The 22079-nt window shown below is 44.0% G+C and overlaps 1 protein-coding gene across 3 annotated transcripts; it reads left to right on the forward strand.

Annotated features, from left to right (window-relative positions):
- The first annotated feature begins 130 nt into the window (after positions 1 to 130).
- LOC117801047 lies at positions 131 to 21175 on the forward strand. 3 transcript variants are annotated; one of them, XM_034654212.1, is made up of 5 exons: positions 142 to 349; positions 12407 to 12502; positions 15990 to 16093; positions 19443 to 19628; positions 20017 to 21175. In XM_034654212.1, exons 1-5 carry the CDS (start codon positions 334 to 336, stop codon positions 20203 to 20205), a joined length of 591 nt encoding a protein of 196 aa, XP_034510103.1. In that variant the 5' UTR covers positions 142 to 333; the 3' UTR covers positions 20206 to 21175. The 3 variants fall into 3 exon arrangements, 1 of the variants encoding a protein (XP_034510103.1); XR_004623419.1 differs by lacking the exons at positions 12407 to 12502; positions 15990 to 16093 and having other exon boundaries at positions 131 to 247; positions 19443 to 21175; XR_004623418.1 differs by lacking the exons at positions 12407 to 12502; positions 15990 to 16093 and having other exon boundaries at positions 19443 to 21175.
- Positions 21176 to 22079: the final 904 nt, after the last annotated feature.

Consider the following 22079-nt stretch of genomic DNA (forward strand, 5'->3'; position numbering starts at 1 on the left):
TCTCGCGATCCTCCGACGGCCGCGGGGACCCGGGGCCTGGGCTGGGAGGGGCCGCGCCCACTCTTCCCCTGACCCCTCCCACACGCTTGCCGCCGTAGCCCGAGGTGGGGCTTGAGCTCGCGGGGAGGGGGCGGAGCTGCCGGCAGGGACATCTCCAAAGGGCTCTGTCCTTTCGGGAGCTTCCCGGAGATGCTTTACAGCTGCTTTTGCCAAGCGCGGCGCCTGCAAGTGCTGGTGGGGGAGTCAGGTAGGACCGCCCTCCCAGCCCCTAGAAGGTTACAGTCTAAGGAATGGACCGGGAGGGCACCGGGACAGCGGTAGTAAGCAGCGATAATGAAAGACTTCGATGGTAAGCATCGTGAGCTGAGAGTTAAAAAGAGGTAATTCTCTCTAGGGATCAGGGTAGTTGGTTGTGGATTGAGCCCAGAAGCATGGATAGGATTGCTATTAGTTACCAAGAAAAGGGGAAAGTGTTAACATTTACGGCAGTTAGTTGTATAGGTGAAATATTAAGATATAATTTATTAAGCTCAGGGGCAGTGGATAAAGGAGTCAGAGCCCCTAACTACTTGGAGGGACCCGGGAAGTTTCGGGAAGGAATTCAGGTTTCGAGTAGGATTTTGCAAGAACGGAAAGAGAGAGTGTACAAAGCACTGAATGTATGCAGAGTTCCCCTAAAGTAAACAGAGGGTCTGTTTTGTGTTAGGCAGAGTATTCTTAGGTGGTTAGTCTAAATATTGTGGCCATGAAGAAGACTAAAACACCGCCCTCAAGGATTTTTATCTCTGTGGGGACTTGTATATCGAATGATAGATATATTCTCAGGATTCTGTGGGAGCCACCTAGCCTAGCTTTCAGGGAGGTCTTCGTGGAGGAGGCAATAAAGCAAAACAGTGTGATTGGTATGTTTGAAGTGCCATTAAGTGGTAAAAATGGTGTGGGTGAGTAACTAGGGATGAGGTTGTAAATTTAGGTTTAGTCATGCTTTCTGGCAGATCTTGAAGGGCTGTGGAAGTCACGCCAACCTGGGCAGAAGCACCTCCAAACGACTGTAAATGGAACTAATGATGCACTATAAGTTGGCTAATTGAATTTAAATTTTTTAAAAAATTGTAAATGAAAAGTGATGTGACAGACTTTTTTATTTTACTTTATATTATTTTAAGTAGGCTCCACGCCCAGCTTGGAGCCCTGCGCAAGGCTTGAACTCATAACCCTTAGATCAAGACCTGAGCTGAGATCAAGAGTCAGGAGGTCAACCAACTGAGCCACCAAGGTGCCCCAGTGAACAGACTTTTTAAAAAAAGTAAATTAGATGGATAGACAGGTGGACATGAATAGATACGCCAGAGAAAGGATAGAGACGGGGACCACTTCAGAGATTGAAATCGTAGTTCTTCGATATCAAAATTTTGAGAAATTTTGTGATCCAGAGCTTTAATGGTACAGGGGATGAAGAGGGAGAAGATATCTTTTAAAAATATTTAAGAGGGGCATCTGGGTGGCTCAGTTGGTGAAGTGACTGGCTTCAGCTCAGGTCATGATCCCAGGGTCCTGGGATCCAGCCTCGCATCCGGCTCCTTTCTCAGTGGGGAGCCTGCTTCTCCCTCTCCCTCTGCTTGCTGCTCCCCCTGCTTATGCGCTCTCTCTCTTTCTGTCAAGTAAATAAAATCTTTTAAAAAATTAAAAAAAAAAAAGATATTTAAGAAATGGGATTGACAGACCCTGCTTGCTGCCGAAGATATCTTAGAATGACTCCCGGATTTGAGGTCTAGGTGTCTGTAAGGTAGAATGTCCAGAAGGAGGAGCACGTTTTACAGGAGGGGGATAATGAGTTCCGTTTTGGAGTCTGCAGTAGTCAACGTCCTTAGTGAAAGCATCTTCAGAAGGAAGATGTTAAAAGCCACATTTTAGGGGCACCTGGGTGGCTCAGTCAGTTAAGCGTCTGCCTTTCGCTCAGGTCATGATACCAGTGTCCTGGGATCAAGCCCCATGTCAGGCTTCCTGCTTGGTGGGGAGTCTGCTTGTCCCTCTCCATCTCCCTCTGCCCCCCCCACCTTGCACTCTTTCTCTCTCTCTCTCTCTGTCTCTCAAATAAATAAATAAAATCTTAAGGAAAAAAAAAAGAGCCACATTCTAGGGGTGCCTGGCTAGCTCAGTCTGAAGAGCATGTGACTCTTGATCTCAGGGTCGTGAGTTCAAGCACCACTTTGGGTGTAGAGATCACTTAAAAATAAACTTTTGAAAAACGGCCCAATTCTAGGGAATGGAGTATGAATGGGAGGTGAGGAAGAGGAGGCAGTATGTGCAGCCTGCTCTTTATATTTTTTTAAGATTTTATTTATTTATTTGCCAGAGGGAGAGGGAGAGAGAGAGCATGCACAAGCAGGGGGAGCAGGAGGCAGGGGGAGAAGCAGACCCCCTGCTGAGCAGGGAGCCCGATGAGGGACTCGATCCCAGGACCCTGGAATCGTGACCTGAGCCGAAGGCAGACGCTGAACCGACTGAGCCCCCAGGCGCCCCACAGCCTGCTCTTTAAATGTGCTTCTGTACTCTAGCCTAGTAGCCTGTAAAGTCTCTTAGATACCATAAATTCAGCCTATTCAAAAATGAACTCCTCTGGGTATGTGGGAAGATATGAAAAAGAAAATGTAACAGTAAGTGAGTTGCAGAACCTAGGTGGTAAGTATATGGATGTTCACTATACAATCTGTCAACTTTTCTGCAGTTTTGAAAATTTTCATAAAATCTTGGGAAAAGTAACCGATCATCTGTACCCTCCGACTGCTCCTGCCCCAGCGGGCCCCGTCTCAATAAGCAGAACCGCCTTCTAGTCAGTTGTTCAGGCAAGAGATCTGGGAATATCACTCTTCAGTGAATCGTTCTCCTTCTTCCTTCTATTCCAGTCAGTCACCACGTCTAAGTGTCTCTTAAATCCATCAACAGTGGACTTGTACCTTACACCAAGGTTAGGTCCTAAAGTCAGTACATAAGGCAAAAGTTACATAGTCAATATAACCTTTGGAAATCCCTTAAATCACTCAGAAAATACATTGGCCATTGTCTTGTGTGCATAACTCTGTACCCAAAATGTAGGTACAAGCTTATATGGTAAGGTACAGTATGTCATAGGATATACAGTAGAACAAAATATTTTTAACTTAAAGAAAGGAAGATAGTGCTGCCTAGAGTTGAACAGAGTTGTGAAGTGAGTACAAGGCACAAGGACACAGTATTCCTCACCTCTCCAGTGTCTCCACCCTAGTCCCATCTCCCACCAACCTTCATGATTCTTGAAATGGCTTCCTAACTGGTCTCCTGGTTTGTCCAGTCCATTCTCCACAGTCCAGGCAGCATGACCTGCTGACTGGTGTGATCAGGCCACTTCCTTGCTTTAAAATACCTCAGTGATAGGGCGCCTGGGTGGCTCGGTCGGTTAAGTGTCCGACTCTTGATATTGGCTCAGGTCATGAACTCAGGGCCTTGGTATCAAGATCTGCACGGGGCTCCGCACTGGGTGTGGAGACTGCTTCAGATTCTCTCCCTCTCCCTCTGCCCCTTCCCCTGTCTCTCTCTCTCTCTCTCTCTGTTTCTCACTCTAAAAAATATACATATACATATTTCTATCTATCTCGGCGATATCCCACTGTTCCCTTATGACCGTGTCTGACACACCCCCACTTGGCTGCCCAACCTTCCGCTGTCTGGCCTCTGCAGTCCTCAGACTTCATCACACATACGTCTTCCCTCTTGTGCTCTAGGCCCCCTCAGAACTCAGCTGGTTCCCGTTCAGTTCCTCAGGTTCACCACATTCTTTTGTACGTGGGGGGCTTTCACATGCTGCCCTCTGAAAGAACTCTCTTCCCCTCTCTGTGAGACGGGTAAGCTCTGTGCCCCTGTGGTAGAGGCCTCCTGCCACTCAACAGGCCATCCTCTTCCAACCCAAGGCTTCATTCTTGCTGAATTTTAAATAAAAAAAAAAAGCATTGTGTAAAATAACACACATTTAAGAATTGTACTGAACGTAAATATAGTTCAGTGGATGATTATAAAGTGAAACTCCTTGCAGCAACCACCCGAAAGCCCCCCGGAATGCTGCTTTGTGTTCAGACTCCTCACCCCTGCGAAGGGACGACTCTCCTCCCGTCATATTTATTATAATCATTTACCTGCTTTTTCTTTCTCTTTTTACCACCTAAGTATGAATCCTAAAACAATCATTTAGGGGTTTTGGTGGTTGTTTTTTGGTGGGTTTTTTTTTTTTTTTTAGATTTTATTTATTTATTTGACAGAAACAGCACAAGCAGGTGGAGCAGCCGGCAGAGAGGGGGGAGAGAAAGCAGACTCCCTACTGAGCAGGGAGCCCCGCACAGGACTCGATCCCAGGACCCTGGGATCATGACCTGAGCCAAAGGTAGATGCTTAACTGACTGAGTCACCCAGGCGTCCTTTTGGTGGTGGTGGTGGTGGTTGTTTTTAAACAACCATTTAGGGTTTAAAAAAGATTTTTTAGTATAGCTGGCACACAATGTGACATTAGTTTTAGGTGTACAGCATGGTGATTTAACAAGTTCATACACTGCTATGCTCACCACAAATGTAGCAACCATTTAGGTTTTTTTTATAAAAGCTTTATGGCCCACCTCCTCCCAGCCCCTGGTAACCTCACATCCACTTTCTGTCTCTGTGATTTTAGGAACCTCTCGTAAGAACTGCAGTAATTGGAAGTACTTCTGTGTCTTGCTTATTTCTTTTAGCATAGTTTGCAAGGTTCACCCATGTTTCAGAGCTTCATTCCTTTTTATGGCTGAATAATATTCTGTTGTGTGGATAGACCACATTTTGTTTATCCCTTCATCTGTTGATAGATGTCCAGGATGTTTCCACCTTTTCACTATTGTGAAGAATGCACAGTCACTTAATTTTACCCATTTTTGAACTTTATAAGAATGGAAGTAGAACATTTTTTTTGTGTGTCTGGCTTTTTAAGCATGCATTTCATGTCATTCCCTATACCATAGTTTATTCATTTTTCATATAGGATTCCATTTTAGAAATATACCACAATTTATCTGTTCTACTGTCAATGGATATTTGGCTTGTTTCCAACTTTAGGCTATTTCAAATATGCTAAAATTTAAAAAATTACATGTATTTCTGTTGGGCATAAAGGGCAGCTAGGAGTTGAATGGCTGGGTCAGAGTCTCTTCAGCCTAACTAGAGAGTGCCAAAGTGGTTGTACTAATTTTTACTCCTATCCACAGGGTTTGAGAGTTCTTGTTGCACAGTCTTACCAACTCTTAAGATTTTCTGTTTAGCTATTCTGGTGAGTTTGTTTGTATTGGGTTTAATTTGCATTTCTGTGTGTATAAATGAGGTTGAACACTTTTTATATGATGATTTGGATATCTTCTGTGATACGTCTACTCAAGTATCTTGCATATTTTTCTGTTAGACTTTTCCGTATTGATTTGTAGTTCTTCCAGATATGAACTCTTCAGCAGGTAATATATTAGAAATATTGTGCCTGCTCTCTCTCAACAGTGTCTTTGATGAAAAGATGTTTTTAAATTGAATATAATGGTCATTATGTCTAGTGCTTTTTCCATTTTCTCTCTCTTTTTTTTTAAGTAGGCTCCACGCCCAGCAAGGAGCCCAGCGCAGGACTTGAGCTCACTGCTCTGAGGTCAAGATCTGAGCTGAGACCGAGGGTCAGATGCTTAACCGACTGAGCCACTCAGGCGCCCCCCCATTGGTTTTAAAAAATCTTCTGTCACTTTCATCCTATCTCATTTAAGACTTGTATTCACCTGGAGTGGATTTTTATTTATACGGGAAGGTAGGGATCTTCCATCTGGAGATTCCGTTTTCCCATCACCATTTGTGGAGAAGCTGTGACTTCCCCACTGCTCCACAGAGTCACATTTGTCATAAATCAAGTGTCCATATTTGCAGAGGCTAATTCTGGACCCTCTGTTCTATTATTTGTTCATCCTTGCACAATACTACACAGTCTGTAGCTTTACTCTTTTTATTTTTACCAGCGTGGAGCCTAACATGGTACTTGAACTTACAACCCTGACATCAAGACCTGAGTTGAGATCAAGAGTCAAATGCTTAACCAACTGAGCCACCCAGGTGTCCCCACAGTCTGTAGCTTTTCTTTCCTTTTTTTTTTTTCCCAAAGATTTTTTATTTATTTGACAGAGAGACACAGGGAGAGAGGGAACACAAGCAAGGGGAGTGTGAGAGGGAGAAGCAGGCCTCCTGCTGATCAGGGAGCCCAGTGCGGGGCTCGACGCTAGGACCCTGGGATCACGACCCGAGCCGAAGTCAGACACTTAACCAACTGAGCCACCCAGGCGCTCACAGTCTGCAGCTTTATAACAAATTTTGTTATCTATAAGGCAATTCCTCCCACTTAGTTCTTTTTCAAGAGTGTCTTGGCTATTGTTTAATGATCAGTATCAAACATTAGGAATAGTCTGTACAAATTATTTTTTTTTTAAAGATTTTTTTGTTTATTTGACAGAGATAGAGACAGCCAGCGAGAGAGGGAACACAAGCAGGGGGAGTGGGAGAGGAAGAAGCAGGCTCATAGCAGAGGAGCCTGATGTGGGGCTCGATCCCATAACGCCGGGATCACGCCCTGAGCCGAAGGCAGACGCTTAACCGCTGTGCCACCCAGGCGCCCCTGTACAAATTATTTTATGTAAGTATTAAAAATAGAAAGCCCATATTGTTGTAAGCCTTTTCTGAATAGTTATTCCAGTGACTTTCCAGTTGAGTAGCTGGCCGTGCTGTCCAGTACAGTAGCCACCAGTCACTGTGGGTACTGAGTACTTGAAATGTGGCTGGTCTCAATTGCAATGTCCTAAAAGTAAAGAACACCAGATTTCAAAGACTCAGCATGAAAAAAATGCAAGGTATCTCGGATATCTTGTTAATAATTTTTGTATTGATTACATGTTGACATGATATTTTGGGTTTATTGTGTTAAATGAAGTAGATTATTAAAATTATTTTCACTTGTCTCATTTGACTTTTTTTTAAATTCCAGTATAGTTAACATAAGGGTTATAGTAGTTTCAGGTGTACAATGTAGTGATTCATAATTCTAGACATTATTCAGTGCTCATCATGATAAGTATACCATTTGATCCATTCCCACCCACCTTCCCTCTGGTAGCCATCAGTTTGTCCTCTGTAGTTAAGAGTCTGTTTTTTGGGGGGTGCCTGGGTGGCTCAGTCAGTTAAGTGTCTGGCTCTTGATTTTGGCTCAGGTCATGATCTCAGGGTTATGAGATAGAGCTCTGTGTCGGGCTCTGTGCTGAGCATGGAGCCTGCGTAAGATTCTCTCTCTCCTTCTGCACCCCCCCAAAATAATAAAAAACATTTTTAGAAAGAGTCTGTTTTTTGGTTTGTCTCTTTTTTCTTTGTTCATTTTTGTTTCGTAAATTCCACATGTGAGTGAAATTGCATGGTATTTGTCTTTGACTGATTTATTTCACTTAGATTTATACTCTGTAGACCCATCCATGTTTTTGCAGATGGTAAGATTTCATTCTTTTTTATGGCTGAGTAATATTCCTCTGTGTGTGTGTGTGTGTGTGTGTGTGTGTGTGCGTGTGCTCACGCACGCAGGCACACATACATCTTTATTCATTCATCTGTTTTTTTTTTTTTTACAGAATATTCTTTTTTTTTTAGGATTTTATTTATTTGTGAGAGAGAGAGAGTGCCCGCAAGCACAAGCAGGGGCAGGGGCAGAGGGAGAGAGAAAGGGAGAAGCAGACTCTCTACTGAGCAGGGAGCCCAATGCAGGGCTCAATCCAGGCCCCTGGGATCATGACCTGAGCTGAAGGCAGACGCTTAACTGACTGAGCCACCCAGGTGCCCCTCATTCATCTCTTTTTTTTTTTTTTTAAAGATTTTATTTATTTATTCAACAGAGATAGAGACAGCCAGCGAGAGAGGGAACACAAGCAGGGGGAGTGGGAGAGGAAGAAGCAGGCTCATAGCAGAAGAGCCTGATGTGGGGCTCGATCCCACAACGCCGGGATCACGCCCTGAGCCGAAGGCAGATGCTTAACCGCTGTGCCACCCAGGCGCCCCCCTCATTCATCTCTTGATGGACACTTAGGCTACTTCCATAATTTGGTTATTATAAATAATGCTGCAATAAACATAGGAGTGCATATATCTTTTTGAATTAGTGTTTTTGTATTCTTTGGGTTTGTTTGACTTTTAAAATTTTTTTTCCATTTTTAAGATTTTAATTCAATTAATTAACATGTAATGTGAACTGTAGAGGTCAGTGATTCATCAGTCTTATATAACATCCAGTGCTCATTACATCACGTTCCCTCCATAAAGTCCATCACCCAGTTACTCCATCCCCCCATCCCTCACCCCCAGCAACCTTCAGTTTGTTTCCTGTGATTAAGAGTCTCTTATGGTTTGTCTCCCTCTCTGATTTCATCTTGTTTTATTTTTCCTTCCCTTCCCCTATGATCCTCTGTTTTGTTTCTTGAATAGCACATATGAGTGAGATCAAATAATTGTCTTTCTCTGATTGACTTATTTCACTTAGCGTAATACCCTCTAGTTCCATCCATGTCATCACAAATGGCAAGATTTCATTTTTTTAAAGAGATTTTATTTATTTATTTGACAGAGAGACAGCAAGAGAGGGAACACAAGCAGGGGGAGTGGGAGAGAGAACCAAGCTTCCCGCTGAGCAGGGAGCCTGCTGCAGGGCTCGATCCCAGGACCCTGGGATCATGACCTGAGCCGAAGGGAGCTACTTAACTGACTGAGCCACCCAGGCGCCCCAAGATTTCATTTTTTGGATGGCTGAGTAGTATTCCATGTTTGACTTTTTAAAATGTGACTACTAAAATATTTGGAATTGTAAATGTGGCTGGTATTTGTGACTCACATTGCACTATATTTGTATTGGAGAGTGTGGTGGGCTGATGAATGGCCCCCAAAGATATCCAGGTCCTAATTTCTGGAACCTGTGAGTGTTACCTTTACATGGCAAAAGGGACTTTGCAGATGTGATTAAGGGTATGGACTTTGAGATGGGAAGATTACTTTGGATTATCTGAACAGACCCTAAATGTAAATCACAAAGGTCTTCATAAGAAGAAGGCAGGATGGAGCATGCAGGTGGCTCAGTCAGTTAAGCGTCTGCCTTCGGCTCAGGTCATGATCCCAGGGTCCTGGGATCGAGTCCCATATCCGGCTCCCTGCTCCGCTCCCTCTCACTCTGCCTGCCACTCCCCCTGCTTGTGCTCTCTCACTTTCTATCAAATAAATAAATAAAATCTTCAAAAAAACAATTTAAAAAGGAGGCACGATGAGATATGACATCAAGAGAGGAAAAGGCATTTGACTATCGAAGCTGAGATCGGAGTGATGTGAGCAGCTACCAGAAACTGGAAGAAAGAAGCTAAAGATTCTTCCCTGGAGCCCCCAGAAGGAACCAGCCCTGCTGGTTGCCCTTAGAATTTGTCTCTTAAACAGAACTATACTCTGGTCTTGGATCTCCCTCTCGGAACAATGTGCTATTCTTTATGACTTTAACAGTGGTAGTTTAGTTTTTCCTAATACCTTTGATAATGTGCTATGAAAGCCTGGAAATTTTTATTGAGTAGATGGTGTGTATAATATTAAAATGTAAATAAAAATTTAGAGGGGCACCTGGGTGGCGCAGTCGGTTAAGCATCCGACTCTTGGTTTTAGCTCAGGTTGTGATCTCTGGGTTGTGAGATCAAGCCCCACATCAGGCTCCATGCTCAGTGTGGAATCAGCTTAAGACTCTCTCTCCCTCTCCCTTTACCCCTCCCCACTGTGCTCTCTCTCTAAAATAAATTTTAAAATATTTTTTTAGGGGTGACTGGGTGGCTCAGTTGGTTAAACATCTGCCTTTGGCTTGGGGTCCTGGGATCGAGCCCCACATCTGCCTCTCCACTGGGTAGGGAGCCCGCTTCTCCTCCCTCTGCCTCTCTACCCCCACTCGTGCTTGCTGTCTCTCTCTCTCAAATCAATAAATAAAATCTTAAAAAAATATTAAAAAAAAATATTTGGACTAACACTATCTGTATTCATTTAGTATGGCTCCTGTAACAAATTACTCTAAATTTAGTGGCTAAAAGGGGCGCCTGGTGGCGCAGTTGGTTAAACATCCAACTCTTGATTTTGGCTCAGGTCATGATCTCAGGGTCATGGGATTGAGCCCCACATTGTGCTGCACGCTGGGCATGGAGCCTGCTTAGGATTCTCTCTCTGCCTCTCTCTCTGCCCCTCCCCCTGTGCTGCTCTCTCTCTGTCTCTCTCTCAAAAAAAAAAAAAAAAAAAAAAAAAAGAAGAGAGAGAGAGAGACAATTCTACTGAAAAACAACATGGGTGTTTATCCAGAAGAGACTATCAGAACTCTTACACCTCAATAAAAAGAAAAGAAACAATCCAATCAAAAAATGGGCAAAAGGTTTGAGTAGACATTTCACCTACAAAGATATAAAAGCATACGGTGAGATGCTCAGTATCGTTAATGATAGGGACACACAAATCCAAACCACGTGCAAACCTTGTCGCACCCACTGAAATGGCTATAATAGAAAAAATCAGACATTAACAGCATTTGTTGGCAAGGTGTGAAGAATTGGGAAGTCTCAGACATTGCTGGCAGGAATAAAAAATGATAGTCACTTTGGAAAACTTGACAGTTTCTGAAAAAGTTAAACATACTTTAACCATATGACCCAGCAATTCTACTTTTTGGCATCTACCCAAGAGAAATGAAAACATAGCCACATAAGGCCTTGCACATAAATGTTCTTTTTTTTTTTAAAGATTTTATTTATTTATTTATTTGAGAGAAAGAGTGCACAAGCAGAGTGAGCGGCAGGCAGAGAGAGGGAGAAGCAGGCTCCCCACCGAGCAGGGAGCCCAACGGGGGACTCGATCCCAGACCCTGGGATCATGACCTGAGCCGAAGGTAGACACTTAACTGACTGAGCCACCCTTGCGCCCCTCACATAAATGTTCTTAGCAACCTTATTCATAGTAACCAAAATGGAAACCAAATTGGAAACATCCTAAGTGTCCATCAACTGGAGAACAGATAGACAAAATGTGGTCTGTCCCTACAATGAACTACAATTAAAAGGAACAAAATACAGATACATGCTACCGTATGGATGAACGTCAAAACCATTCTGCTCGGTGAGAGACGTCATGTTGTGTGACTCTGTGTGTATAAAATACCCAGAAAAGCAAAAGTCTCCCTTAATTCAGGATGCTCCTAATTTATGGTCGAACAGATCAAATCAACAGCCTCATAATAAACCAAGTTCACATTTATCTAGATGTGTAAAAATTCATGAGGTGAGGTACAGTTTTCTCCTCTTGAAAATTTTGTTTTTAGCTACTAAAAAAACCCTAAAATTTCATTTCTAGGGCTACTAAAACATGCATTTACCAAGTAGTTTATAAACTATTTTGAAGGGAGGTACAAGGACCACTAAAAACTGTGGTGTAAAGTGTCCCAGATTTGGCTTCCTGTCTCCTCTGTACCTCTTCATTTTCAGTGTCTCCGTTCTCCGGTGGGTCTTCCTTCCCGTCTTCCTTCCCTTTGATGTATTCACGTACCATTCTTGGGTTTGTTTGGTTTGGTTTTGTCTTTTTTTTTTTTTTTTTTAATGTAACTATCTCTTTTGCTCTTACTTCTTTTTTATGTTAAGACTTTTTCTTGGGTACCTGGGTGGCTCAGTTGGTTAAGCAGTTAAGCGTCTGCTTTCGGCTCTGTCATGATCCCGGGGTCCTGGGATCGAGCCCTGCATAGGGCTCCCTGCTCAGTGGGGAGCCTGCTTCTCCCTCTCCCTCTGCGTGCCACTCCCCTTGTTTGTGCTCTCTCTGTCAAATAAATAAATAAAATCTTTTTTTAAAAAGCCTATTTTTTTTTAATCTGAAGATTTATCCTTTTCTGTCTTTTTTGACTTAGCTTCAACTTTTTCAGAGCAACGTTGCCGATCCCTGAGGACCTCTGTCTCCCCCTCAGGGGAACGTCTCTCCGTGGAATTGGCTTGTGAAGAACTGCAGGATGAGGGCTGACGCTCAGGCGTCCTGGGGTTGGCTGTGAGAGGGAAAGATGTGTCTTAGCTACAGGGTCCTTGGGATTTTCTATGCACACAGCCCTTCTCTGTAAATATCAATAGTTTTGTTTCTTCATTCTAATCTTTTTGCCTTTTTTTTTTTTTTTTAAGTAGGCTCCATGCCCAGTGTGGGGCTTGAACTCATGACCCTGAGATCAAGAGTCACATGCTGTACTGACTGAGCCAGCCAGGTACCCCAATCATTTTGCCTTTTATTTCTTTTTCTTTTTTACTACCCTGGATAGACCTCCAAGTAATGTTGATGGGAAGTGGTGAGAGAGGGCATGCTGACCTTGTCTTGTTCCTGATTGTGGTGGCCAGTCTCCAAGATGGCCCTCAAGGTCAGTACCTCCCACTGGTCTTCACACCCTAGTGTAGTCCCCTCTCGTACTGTTTTTGTGACCAATTGAGTATGGTAGCAGTAAGGGTATGTCACTTCCGAGACTAGGACATAAAAGACATGGGGGCATTTGCCTCTCTGTCTCAGAAACTAGTTCTAGGAGAGGTCCATGTGGAGAGAAACTGAGGACTGCAGCCAACAAGTAAAGAACTGTGGCCTCCTGCTAACAGTCATGTGAGTGGCCTTGAAGGGATCCTCTGTCCCCCTCAAGTCTTCAGATGACTAGAGCCCAGCTCACTTCTCGACTGTAACTTCATGAGAGACCCAGAGCCAGAGCCGCTCAGGCCACTTTCAAATTCCTAATGCACAGAATCCGTGAGATAATATATATTTATTGTTTTAATCCACTAAGTGTTGAGATAATTTGCTACATAGCAATAAATCACTGATCTCAAAGGAAAAGCTCTCAACATTTCACCATTAACGTGACGTCTGCTACTGGTGCTTTGTAGTACCCTTTGTCATATTAAGAAAGTCCCCTTTTGGGGCGCCTGGGTGGCGCAGTCGTTAAGCGTCTGCCTTCAGCTCAGGGCGTAATCCCGGCGTTATGGGATCGAGCCCCACATCAGGCTCCTCTGCTATGAGCCTGCTTCTTCCTCTCCCACTCCCCCCTGCTTGTGTTCCCTCTCTCGCTGGCTGTCTCTGTCACATATATAAACAAAATCTTTAAAAAAAAAGTCCCCTTTTAGTACTAATTCACTAAGAGTTTTGTTTTATTTTTATTTTTTTAAGTCAACTCTAACCCCATAGCACTTGAACTCACGACCCTAAGATAAAGAGTCACGTGCTCTACCAACTGAGCCAGCCCAGCGCCCTCGCTAAGAGTTTTGTATCATAAATATATTTCAGGGTTTTTTTATTAAATATTTTTCCTGCAGCTATGGAGATGACCTATGATTTTTCTTGTTTGGCTTGTTAATGTGGTGAATTCATTAATCGATATTTTAAAAAGTTAAGCTTAGCTTGCATTACTAAATCATAATAAACACAACTTGAACATGATGTATCATTCTTTTTTACATATTGCTGAATTTAATAGAATTTTTTGTGTCATTGTTTATGAATGAGATTTACCTATAATTTTTCTTCCTCATAGCATATCAGGTTTTGGTATCAAGATTACATATTTTTTGGTTTTTATGAGGTGGTCAGTCAGGTGTAGCCACAGAAGAGACAGAAAAGAGCAGAGGGGAGAAATTCCCAAAAAGCACACAGGTCCTAGAATCAGGAGACAAAAACCCATTTTTGCTGATTGAAAAAAAAAAATTACAGAGACACATTGGAAAGACACCACGGCGGTCAGGAGACAGAGATAGTGGGATGTGGGAGGATTTGGGCCGTTATTGGGGTTTCTGGGGAAAAGACGAGGCAGGGAAGGGTTTAGGACTGGCTAGTTTGAGTAATTCTGGCCAGCTTTGGGCTACAGGGTTGGTCCCTAGTTGCCTGGCTCCTGGCCCTGGGATGATGAAGGCAGAGTAGTATTGCCTCCTGGGATGCAGGGCCGGACAGAGGAGGGACGGCCCAGGATGACGCTCCCAGCCAGGCCCTCTGCCATCTCTTCAGAATTGTCTCTCCCAAGCCAGGAGAGGTTTTTCTAGAATGTCAAAACATTAATATATAGAAAGTTTCAGGTTATTTACATCTAGTTGTATCCGTAGGACAAGGTGAGCTTAGGGTCCTCCTATTCTTCCATGTTCCCTTTCTTTGAAAATTTTAAAAATACATATATTTACAGTACATTGTGCTAAGCTCAAAATGAGTTGGCAAAAGTAATTACTTCTTTTCTCTGAAAGAGTTTGTACAATATTGACTTAATATCTTCAGTAAATATTTGACAGAAATTGCTGATGAAGCCATGTGGGCCTGGAAACTGCTTTGTAGGAAAATATTTTTTCCACCTTTCTTTCTTTCTTTCTTTCTTTCTTTCTTTCTTTCTTTCTTTCTTTCTTTCTTTTCTTTCTTTCTTTCTTTCTTCCTTTCTTCCTTCCTTTCAAGATTTACTTATTTATTATTTTGAGAGAGAGAGAGAGTGAGCAAGAGAAGAAAGCACCAGTGCAGGGGAGGAGCAGAGGGAGAAGCAGGCTCCCTGCTGAGAAGGGAACCCAATATGGGCCTTGATCCCAGGACCCTGGGATCATGACCTGAGCCAAAGGCAGATGCTTAACTGAGTGAGCCACCCAGGCGCCCCTGTAGGAAAAATTTAAACTAGGGTTTCAGTTCTTTTGAGTTATTGGTCTATTCAGAATTCCTGTTTCTTCTTGGGTATTTTATAAACTTTTTCCCCCTTCGGAATTTATCCATTGCATAAAAATTTTCCAATGCTTTAGCTTAAAGTTCATAATATTCTCTTGGTTTCTTCTGAAGATCTGCAGGGACTGTAGTAATGCCCTGTGTTTCATTACTGACAGGCTTCATTCCAGCCTTCTCTCTCTCTCTCTTTTTTCTATTTCATTTTACCAAAGGTTTATCAGTTTTATTAGTCTTCTCAAAGTACCAACTTGTTTTATTTTTATTCTGTTGTGTGTATGTATGCTTCCAATTATTTTTATTATTTCCTTATTTCCAATTTCAAGTTTAATTTGCTATTCTTTTTCTACTTTTTGATGCATGTTTATTTCATTAATTTTTGTATTTTCTTCTTTTCTGATTTAACTATGTAAGGCTGTAAATTTCCATCAAGAGAATAGCTTGTATCCCACAACTTTTGCTATGTAGTGTTTTAAAATTATTTATTTAAGACTTTGTAATTTCATTATAATTTCTTCTTTGATTCATGAATTATTTAAAACCTTTTTTGATTCCTGAATTATTTAAAAATGTATTGTTTTATTTCCAAACATGTGGGGTTTTCTAGCTGTCCTTTTGTTTTTTATTTCTAGCATAATTGCATTGTGGCTAAAGAATAGCTCTGAATGATTTTAATCGTTTGGATTTGTTGAAACTAGTTTATGGCTTAGTATATGGTCAATTATCATAAATAATAAACTCTACCCCCAACATGGGGCTGGAACTCATGACCCTGAGATCAAGGGTTGCCTGCCTTACTGAGCCAGCCAGATGCCCTTTCTTTTCAGTTTCTTGATGGAATCCTTTGAAGCACAAAGGCTTTAAATTTTCATATAGTCTGATTAATCTATTTTTTCTTTAGTTGTTTGTGCTTTTGGTGTCCTATCTAGAAAACCATTGCCTAACCTAAGTTCACAAAGATTTACTTCTATGTTTGTTTTCTTCTAAGATTTTTTTCTTCTAAGATATTTTTAGCTCTTACACTTAGGTCTTTGTTCCATTTTGAGTTAATATTTGTGTATTACATGAGGTAGGTGTCCACTTTTATTTATTTGTATGTGGATATACAATTGTCCCAGAACTGTTTGTTGAAAAGACTATTTTTTCCCTGTTGAATTTTTGGCACCCATGTTGAAAATCAGTTGACCATAAACGTGAAGATTTATTCTGGACTCCGAATTCTCCGTTGACCTGTGTGTCTGCCCTTACGCCAACACCACGCCATCTCGATTACTGTAGCTCTGCAGTAAGTTTGGAAATAGGGAAATGTGGGTCCTTTGAGTGTTGTGGCTTTTAAAGGTAATTTGTCTGTTTTACTCTGACTGTTTTACTATGTTCTCCTTGTCTTTGGTTTTCTGCAATTTCACTAATATATAAGGCAGTGAGTTTATGATTTAATGTGTTTCCTCAATTCTGGAAATTTTTGAGCCATTTTTTTCTTCAAATATTGCCTATGTCCATTCTTTCCTTTCCTTATGACCTCTTCCTAGACCTTTTCATTGCGACATCCGTGTTTCTTACCCATTCCTCTGCATTTTCTTTTTTACTCCATTATGCATCATTCTGGGTATTTTCTTCTGATCTATATATTCCAGTTCATTAATTTTCCTTTCTACTATCTCTGGCTCTCAGTTCTTAATTTTGGTTATTGTGTTTTAAGTTTCAGAATTTACATTTTTTTCCTGTTTAACATTTACAGTATCGTTTTAAAAATTTCTATTTCCCATCCAAATTTTCCATTCTTGGCTTTTATTCCTTGAACATAACAAGCATAAGTGTTTTGTAATCTATGCTGGTCATCTCAGTATCTGGAGACCCTGTGAGTCTATTGCTGTTCCCTGTTGTACCTACTGTTCTTATTCGTGCTGTCTGATATCCTTGCGTTATCTTTGTGTACTGAACATTGTTTTAGAAAATTATTTATAGAAATACCCTGGCGTTCAAGATAATATTGTCTTCCTCTAAAGAGAACTTACTCTTTTGCCAGCTCCTGAGGGCACTAGCAGTTGGAACCACATGACTTTGAAATTTCCACCCTAGCCCCTGGAGGCTTCCAGAATTGCAGCTCAGCCTTTTCCAGAACAAAGCCCCAAAGCATAAGCAGCCTTCAGAGGAGGCTTCACGTCTCCACTTTCCCATCCTCTTCAGTATCTCAGCATCTCAATTCTCAATTCAGCAATTCCTCAAATCTTGTTACTTCTCTGATTCTTTTAAGATGACTTTTAAAAGTTTGTTTTTATTGGTATGAATGTTTATTACTTATTATCTGGGCGTCCATATCCAGAATTGGTAGACCCTTTGATTCTTGTTTGAGGGATCCAGTAGGCAGCAAGATCTTCAGGAAAGTTAGAGTAGGGTCACTGTTCTGTGGGATCAATCCTGACTGGTCTAAGTCAATCATGGTAACCCCTTCTGTCTATGCCTGAGGTGGGCATATGACCCACTTTTGGGAGAAAAGACACAAGAGGAAAACTCCTGGGGATCTGTGGATGAATTTTTGTGCCCATTTGAAAGAGAGCTGCTTGGGAACCAGAGCCCTTTCTCTTCTTTGTGCTTTGAGATGATGTTATGTAAGGAAGTCACACTTGAATCCATGGCAACCCTCTTAGACTGAGGGAAAAACCAAGAAAATTGTAGGGATATCAACTCATGGCCCTTGATATTGTTGAGTCTCCTAAAAGCCCTGAAACTCTCTGCTTCCAGGCTTCTTTTTTTTTTTTTTTAAGATTTTATTTATTTATCTGACAGAGAGAAGGAGCACAAACAGGGGGAGAGGCAGGCAGAGGGAGAAGCAGGCTCCCCAGTGAGCCAGGAGCCCGATGCAGGGGTCAGTCCCAGGACCCTGGGATCATGACCTCAGCCGAAGGCAGACGCCTAACTGACTGAGCCACCCAGGTGTCCCGGTTTCCAGGCTTCTTAAGGAAATAATAAACATCCTTGTGGTTTCACTGTTGGTTAGATTTTCTGTTGTGTGCAGCCCAAAGCATGCCAAACTGACATATCATCCTTCAGGACTCAGCTTGAAATGCCACTTCCTCAGGGAGGCCTTCCTGAGACCTCCACATCAACACGCTTGATAATCTCTCTACTTTCCTTTTAGCGTCCCTCATCATATTTGTGATTATTTGTGGAATGATAGTCTTTCTCTCTGGTCTGTAAAGTCCACGGGAACAGAGACCACGGTAGGGTCCTAGAGCCCAGCCCAGCGCCAGGCATGATAGCCTCTAAATCAATAATTATCCAAATAAACAAAATAAAAGGTCAAGAGCCCAAGTAGAGGGAGAAACTGGATAAAAGTTCTGGCGGGTGTGAATTAAAATTTTTGCAGTTGTACTTCTAACACATGAAAATTTTTAAAGCTCAAAGAATCATTGCAGACGGGTTGGAGTGGCCATCATGAGCACGGGTGTGACTGTTTATCTGGTACAAGGAAGAGCTGCCAAGTTGTGTTAAAGACCCGCTGGGATTAGACCCCATAAATGTGCATTGGCATAAATCGGCAGAATTATGAGAGTTCCTCCTGCAGTGTTCAGCTGGTTAGATGTGTGAGACATGTTGGGTAATTAAGTTGATCCAAAGATGGGACCTCTAAGGACAGGCTGCTTTCTTTCTTTTTTTTATTTTTTATTTTTTAAAGATTTTATTTATTTCAGGTCACCCGGGTGGCTCAGTTGTTAGGAGTCCGCCTTCGGCAGGTCACAATCCGGGGTTCTGGGATCAAGTCCCGCATTGGTCTCCCTGCTCGGCAGAAAGCCTACTTCTCCCTCTCCTACTCACCCTGCTTGTGCTCTCTCTCTCTCTCACTGCGTCTCTCTCTGTCAAATAAATGAATTAAAAGATCTTTTAAAAAAAGACTTTATTTATTTATATGAGAGACAGAGACAGCACAACCGGGGGGCGGAGGAGCAGAGGGGGAGGGAGAAGCAGACTTCCCCCCCCAGCCGGGAGCCTGACAGGGGACTCGATCTTAGGACCCCAGGATCGAGACCTGAGCCCAGGACCCCAGGATCGAGACCTGAGCCGAAGGCAGATGCTTAACGGACTGAGCCACCCAGGCATCCCGGACAAGCTGCTTTCTGTTCTGTTCTCTAGTGAAGTAAATAAAAGTAGCTACGGAATTGTATTTCCACTCTCAATAAAGGAAGTCTTTTAGAATTCAAAGTCTTTTGACTTTTTGTTGACCTTTTGTTCCAGACTAGAGAATATCCCCTGCCTGAAACATTCACCCCTGAAGTCTTCCCCCATCGCCCACTTGCCGTGGAAAGGCCCGTGGGGGTACCTGAATTTCCTGCGGGGAGTCGCTGTGTGTGCAGGGGCATGTTTTTCTGGGGAGAGTGTCCAGAAGGGCGAGGAGTCCCGGCCGGGGCCGGCTCGATGGAGGGAGCCGTGGCCCTGCTTGTTGACGGTGGTCGGTGGTTGGTGTGCAGACTCCAGGGACAGAGGCTGTGCCCCGTAGCTCCTCAGTTTTCTCCTCCCTAAAATGGAAATGATAATCACAGTTCTTCCCCTCAGCCGGCTGATACTAAGCTTAAAGGAGTTAATACCTGCAAATGCTTAGAGCCATGCCTCGCACTTAGAGCCGATTTTTATTACAGCTAATTGTTAGTGATGCATTGGGACGCACATCACGAACGAAGACCTTGAATCAGGAAGCAGCAACGAGGGTGCAGGTCGTCGATCTTGCGCTAAGCACACAGACTAGCATTCTCTCCCCTCCGGCGCTTAGGGCAAGATCCTTAACTGGCCTGTGCCTCAAGGATCTCACCTGCAACATGGAGATGGTAATGGTGACTACCTCACAGGACTGTGGTGGGGGTCCTAGGCAGACTCAAAGCAGTGACTCCAACGCAGTGAAAGTATTGTTTGCTTTTAATTTTTTAAGTAGGCTCCAACGTGGGGCTTGAACTCACAGCCCTGAGATTAAGGGGCACATGCTCTATGACGGAGCCAGCCAGGCGCCCCTCTGGTATGATTATTATTATTGCTGCCTAAGTCGGCTCCGTCTCCTCGTTCTGATGCGAGAGGGCCTTTCCAGGCGATTCCCACAGCCTTCCCTCAGCCGCAGCCTTCACAGCTCACACAGCACCTTCACGCGCCACGCAGGGAGTAAGGGGCTAACTTAGGCCCCTCCACCTGCCCCCGCCTCAGGGCTCCCCCATCTCTCCCCAGTTCCCATCCATAGCAGCCCTGCTCCTGAAACCCCTCACGGACCACAAAGCCTTCCAGCTGAGAATCCCCTTGTGGAGCCAGTCCTGTGAGGGTGTACGGCCCGCCCGACGGCCAGTCCTGCTCCCCGGCCTGCGCCTCTCACCAGGATTCTTCGCCGGCAAAGGCCTTGGCCGGAGAGGGGCTGCCTGAGGGAAATCAGATACGTGACGATTCTGCCACCGAGATGTTCGCACATTGAAGGGAAGGAAGGAGCCACGGCGAGACTGCAGACCGAGAGATCCAACATCCGGACAGTGGCCAGAGCACGTGGGCAAACAGAACTCTGACCCGCAAACCAACTTCTTATCAACAAGAAAACACCAGGCGATCCACAGGTCACATTTGTAAGCAGACTATGTCTAGTAACAATTCAGAAAGCGAAACACTAACTTTCTGGAACAATTGGCTCGAAATGGCCAGCACTGACAACTTCCCCAAGTTTTGTCCATACTGCAACTTAGGACCAACCAGAGAAAGTCAAATCCGCACCCCCGGCCAGTCACACAACACGTGCAGCTTCTAGGGACCTGCCTTACAGCTTCCCCCACGCCGCCGACAGCCTCCAGAGAAGGCACATCAGAATCCTTTCCTTTTTCCTGCTATAAATAAAACTTTCCCACCCCTCTGTCTGCCCTTGAGTCTCTCTGAAAACAAGTGGCCACGGCTGACTCCCTTGCTGTAGCAAGCTTTGAATAAATAGCCTTTGCTCTTCCTTTATTTCCCCAAAACCCAGGAGCGGCAGCTCAGGGAGCGAGGCTCAGACCATCCTCCGTCCGCACCCGCGGTCCCCCTGGGGTGGAGCTCGGGCCCTCAGACGGCAGAGTTGCTGGCGGGTCCACTGGAAACGCTGATCAGATCTTTGGACTCAGCAGAGCGGGAGCTGGAGAAGCCAAATTGACTCAGATTAAATCCCCCAGGCATAAAATCACAAAAGAGTTTTTGTTAGATGCTGATTGGGAAGGAGGGGCCCCAGAGATCTGGGAAAAGGGTAGGACATCTGGGAATAGAGAAATGAGGGAGAGGCAGGAATTTTGCCTGGAACCGGAGCCAGGGATTGCCTGGAGCTGCTTTGGTGGGATGGAGAAGCGAGTCCAGATTCTTATCTAACCTCCACCAAGATTCTTTATTCAGTCCACAGACATTTACTGAGCGCCTAGGGTGTGCCAGGCCCAGTTCTAGGTGCTGGAGAGGGGAGCTCACGCCCTAGTGGGGGAAGACGGTAAATGGCTGAAGAAGTAAGATAACTTCACTGTGGTAAGTGTCCTGAGGACAATGGGATGGGATGGTGCTGGGAGGGGACACGCCATTAGGAGGGGTGGCTGCGGAGGGCTTCTTGGAGCAGTGACACTGGGGCTGACACAAGAGGGAACCAACCACGCAGTTTCAGGGGAAACGGTTTTTCAGGCAGAGGGAGCAGCTGAAACCCAGAGCCCGAGGGGAGACCTGGCTTTGACACGCTCTATAGGGGGCAGAAAGAAGGGGGGCAGAAAGGAGGCCACTGTGGCCAGAGCTGCAGGGCAGAGGGTGAGCACGGTGGGATGAGACCAGGAGGGACGTTCAGGGACACAGGGAGTGAAAGGCCTTCAAAGCCATTCTAGGAGTTGAGATTTTATTTTGGTCTCAATATAATAGGAAGTTACTGAAGGAAGGCACTGAATGGCTGGCTTGCTGAAGCTATTTTGCCAAGGCCTTCGAAGCTCTCTGTTGAAATCTTGCCAAGATCCGGGCAGGTAGGGGATGTGTGAACATGGGGAGCCAGGGTTAAGGAGAGAAAATACGGGTCGGACCCAGTTGCTACAAGTCACAACCAGAATCCCTTGCTGGGCAGGACAAAAGTGGCCACTGAGTAAACCCCTGAAATCATACACTAATTTGTGTGTGTGTGTGTGTGTGTGTACCCTATTTTAGGGAGGAATGCAGAGTTATTCCAGATTCTCAGAGGAGTCTGCCACCAAAAAAGGCCAGAAAAGGAGAATATTGACCTATACGCCTGCATTCGCATGTGCCCCTCAGTAGGGACCTGC

The sequence above is a fragment of the Ailuropoda melanoleuca genome, chromosome 2 (genome assembly GCF_002007445.2).
Source record: "Ailuropoda melanoleuca isolate Jingjing chromosome 2, ASM200744v2, whole genome shotgun sequence".
In the NCBI taxonomy this organism is placed as follows: Eukaryota; Metazoa; Chordata; class Mammalia; order Carnivora; family Ursidae; genus Ailuropoda; species Ailuropoda melanoleuca.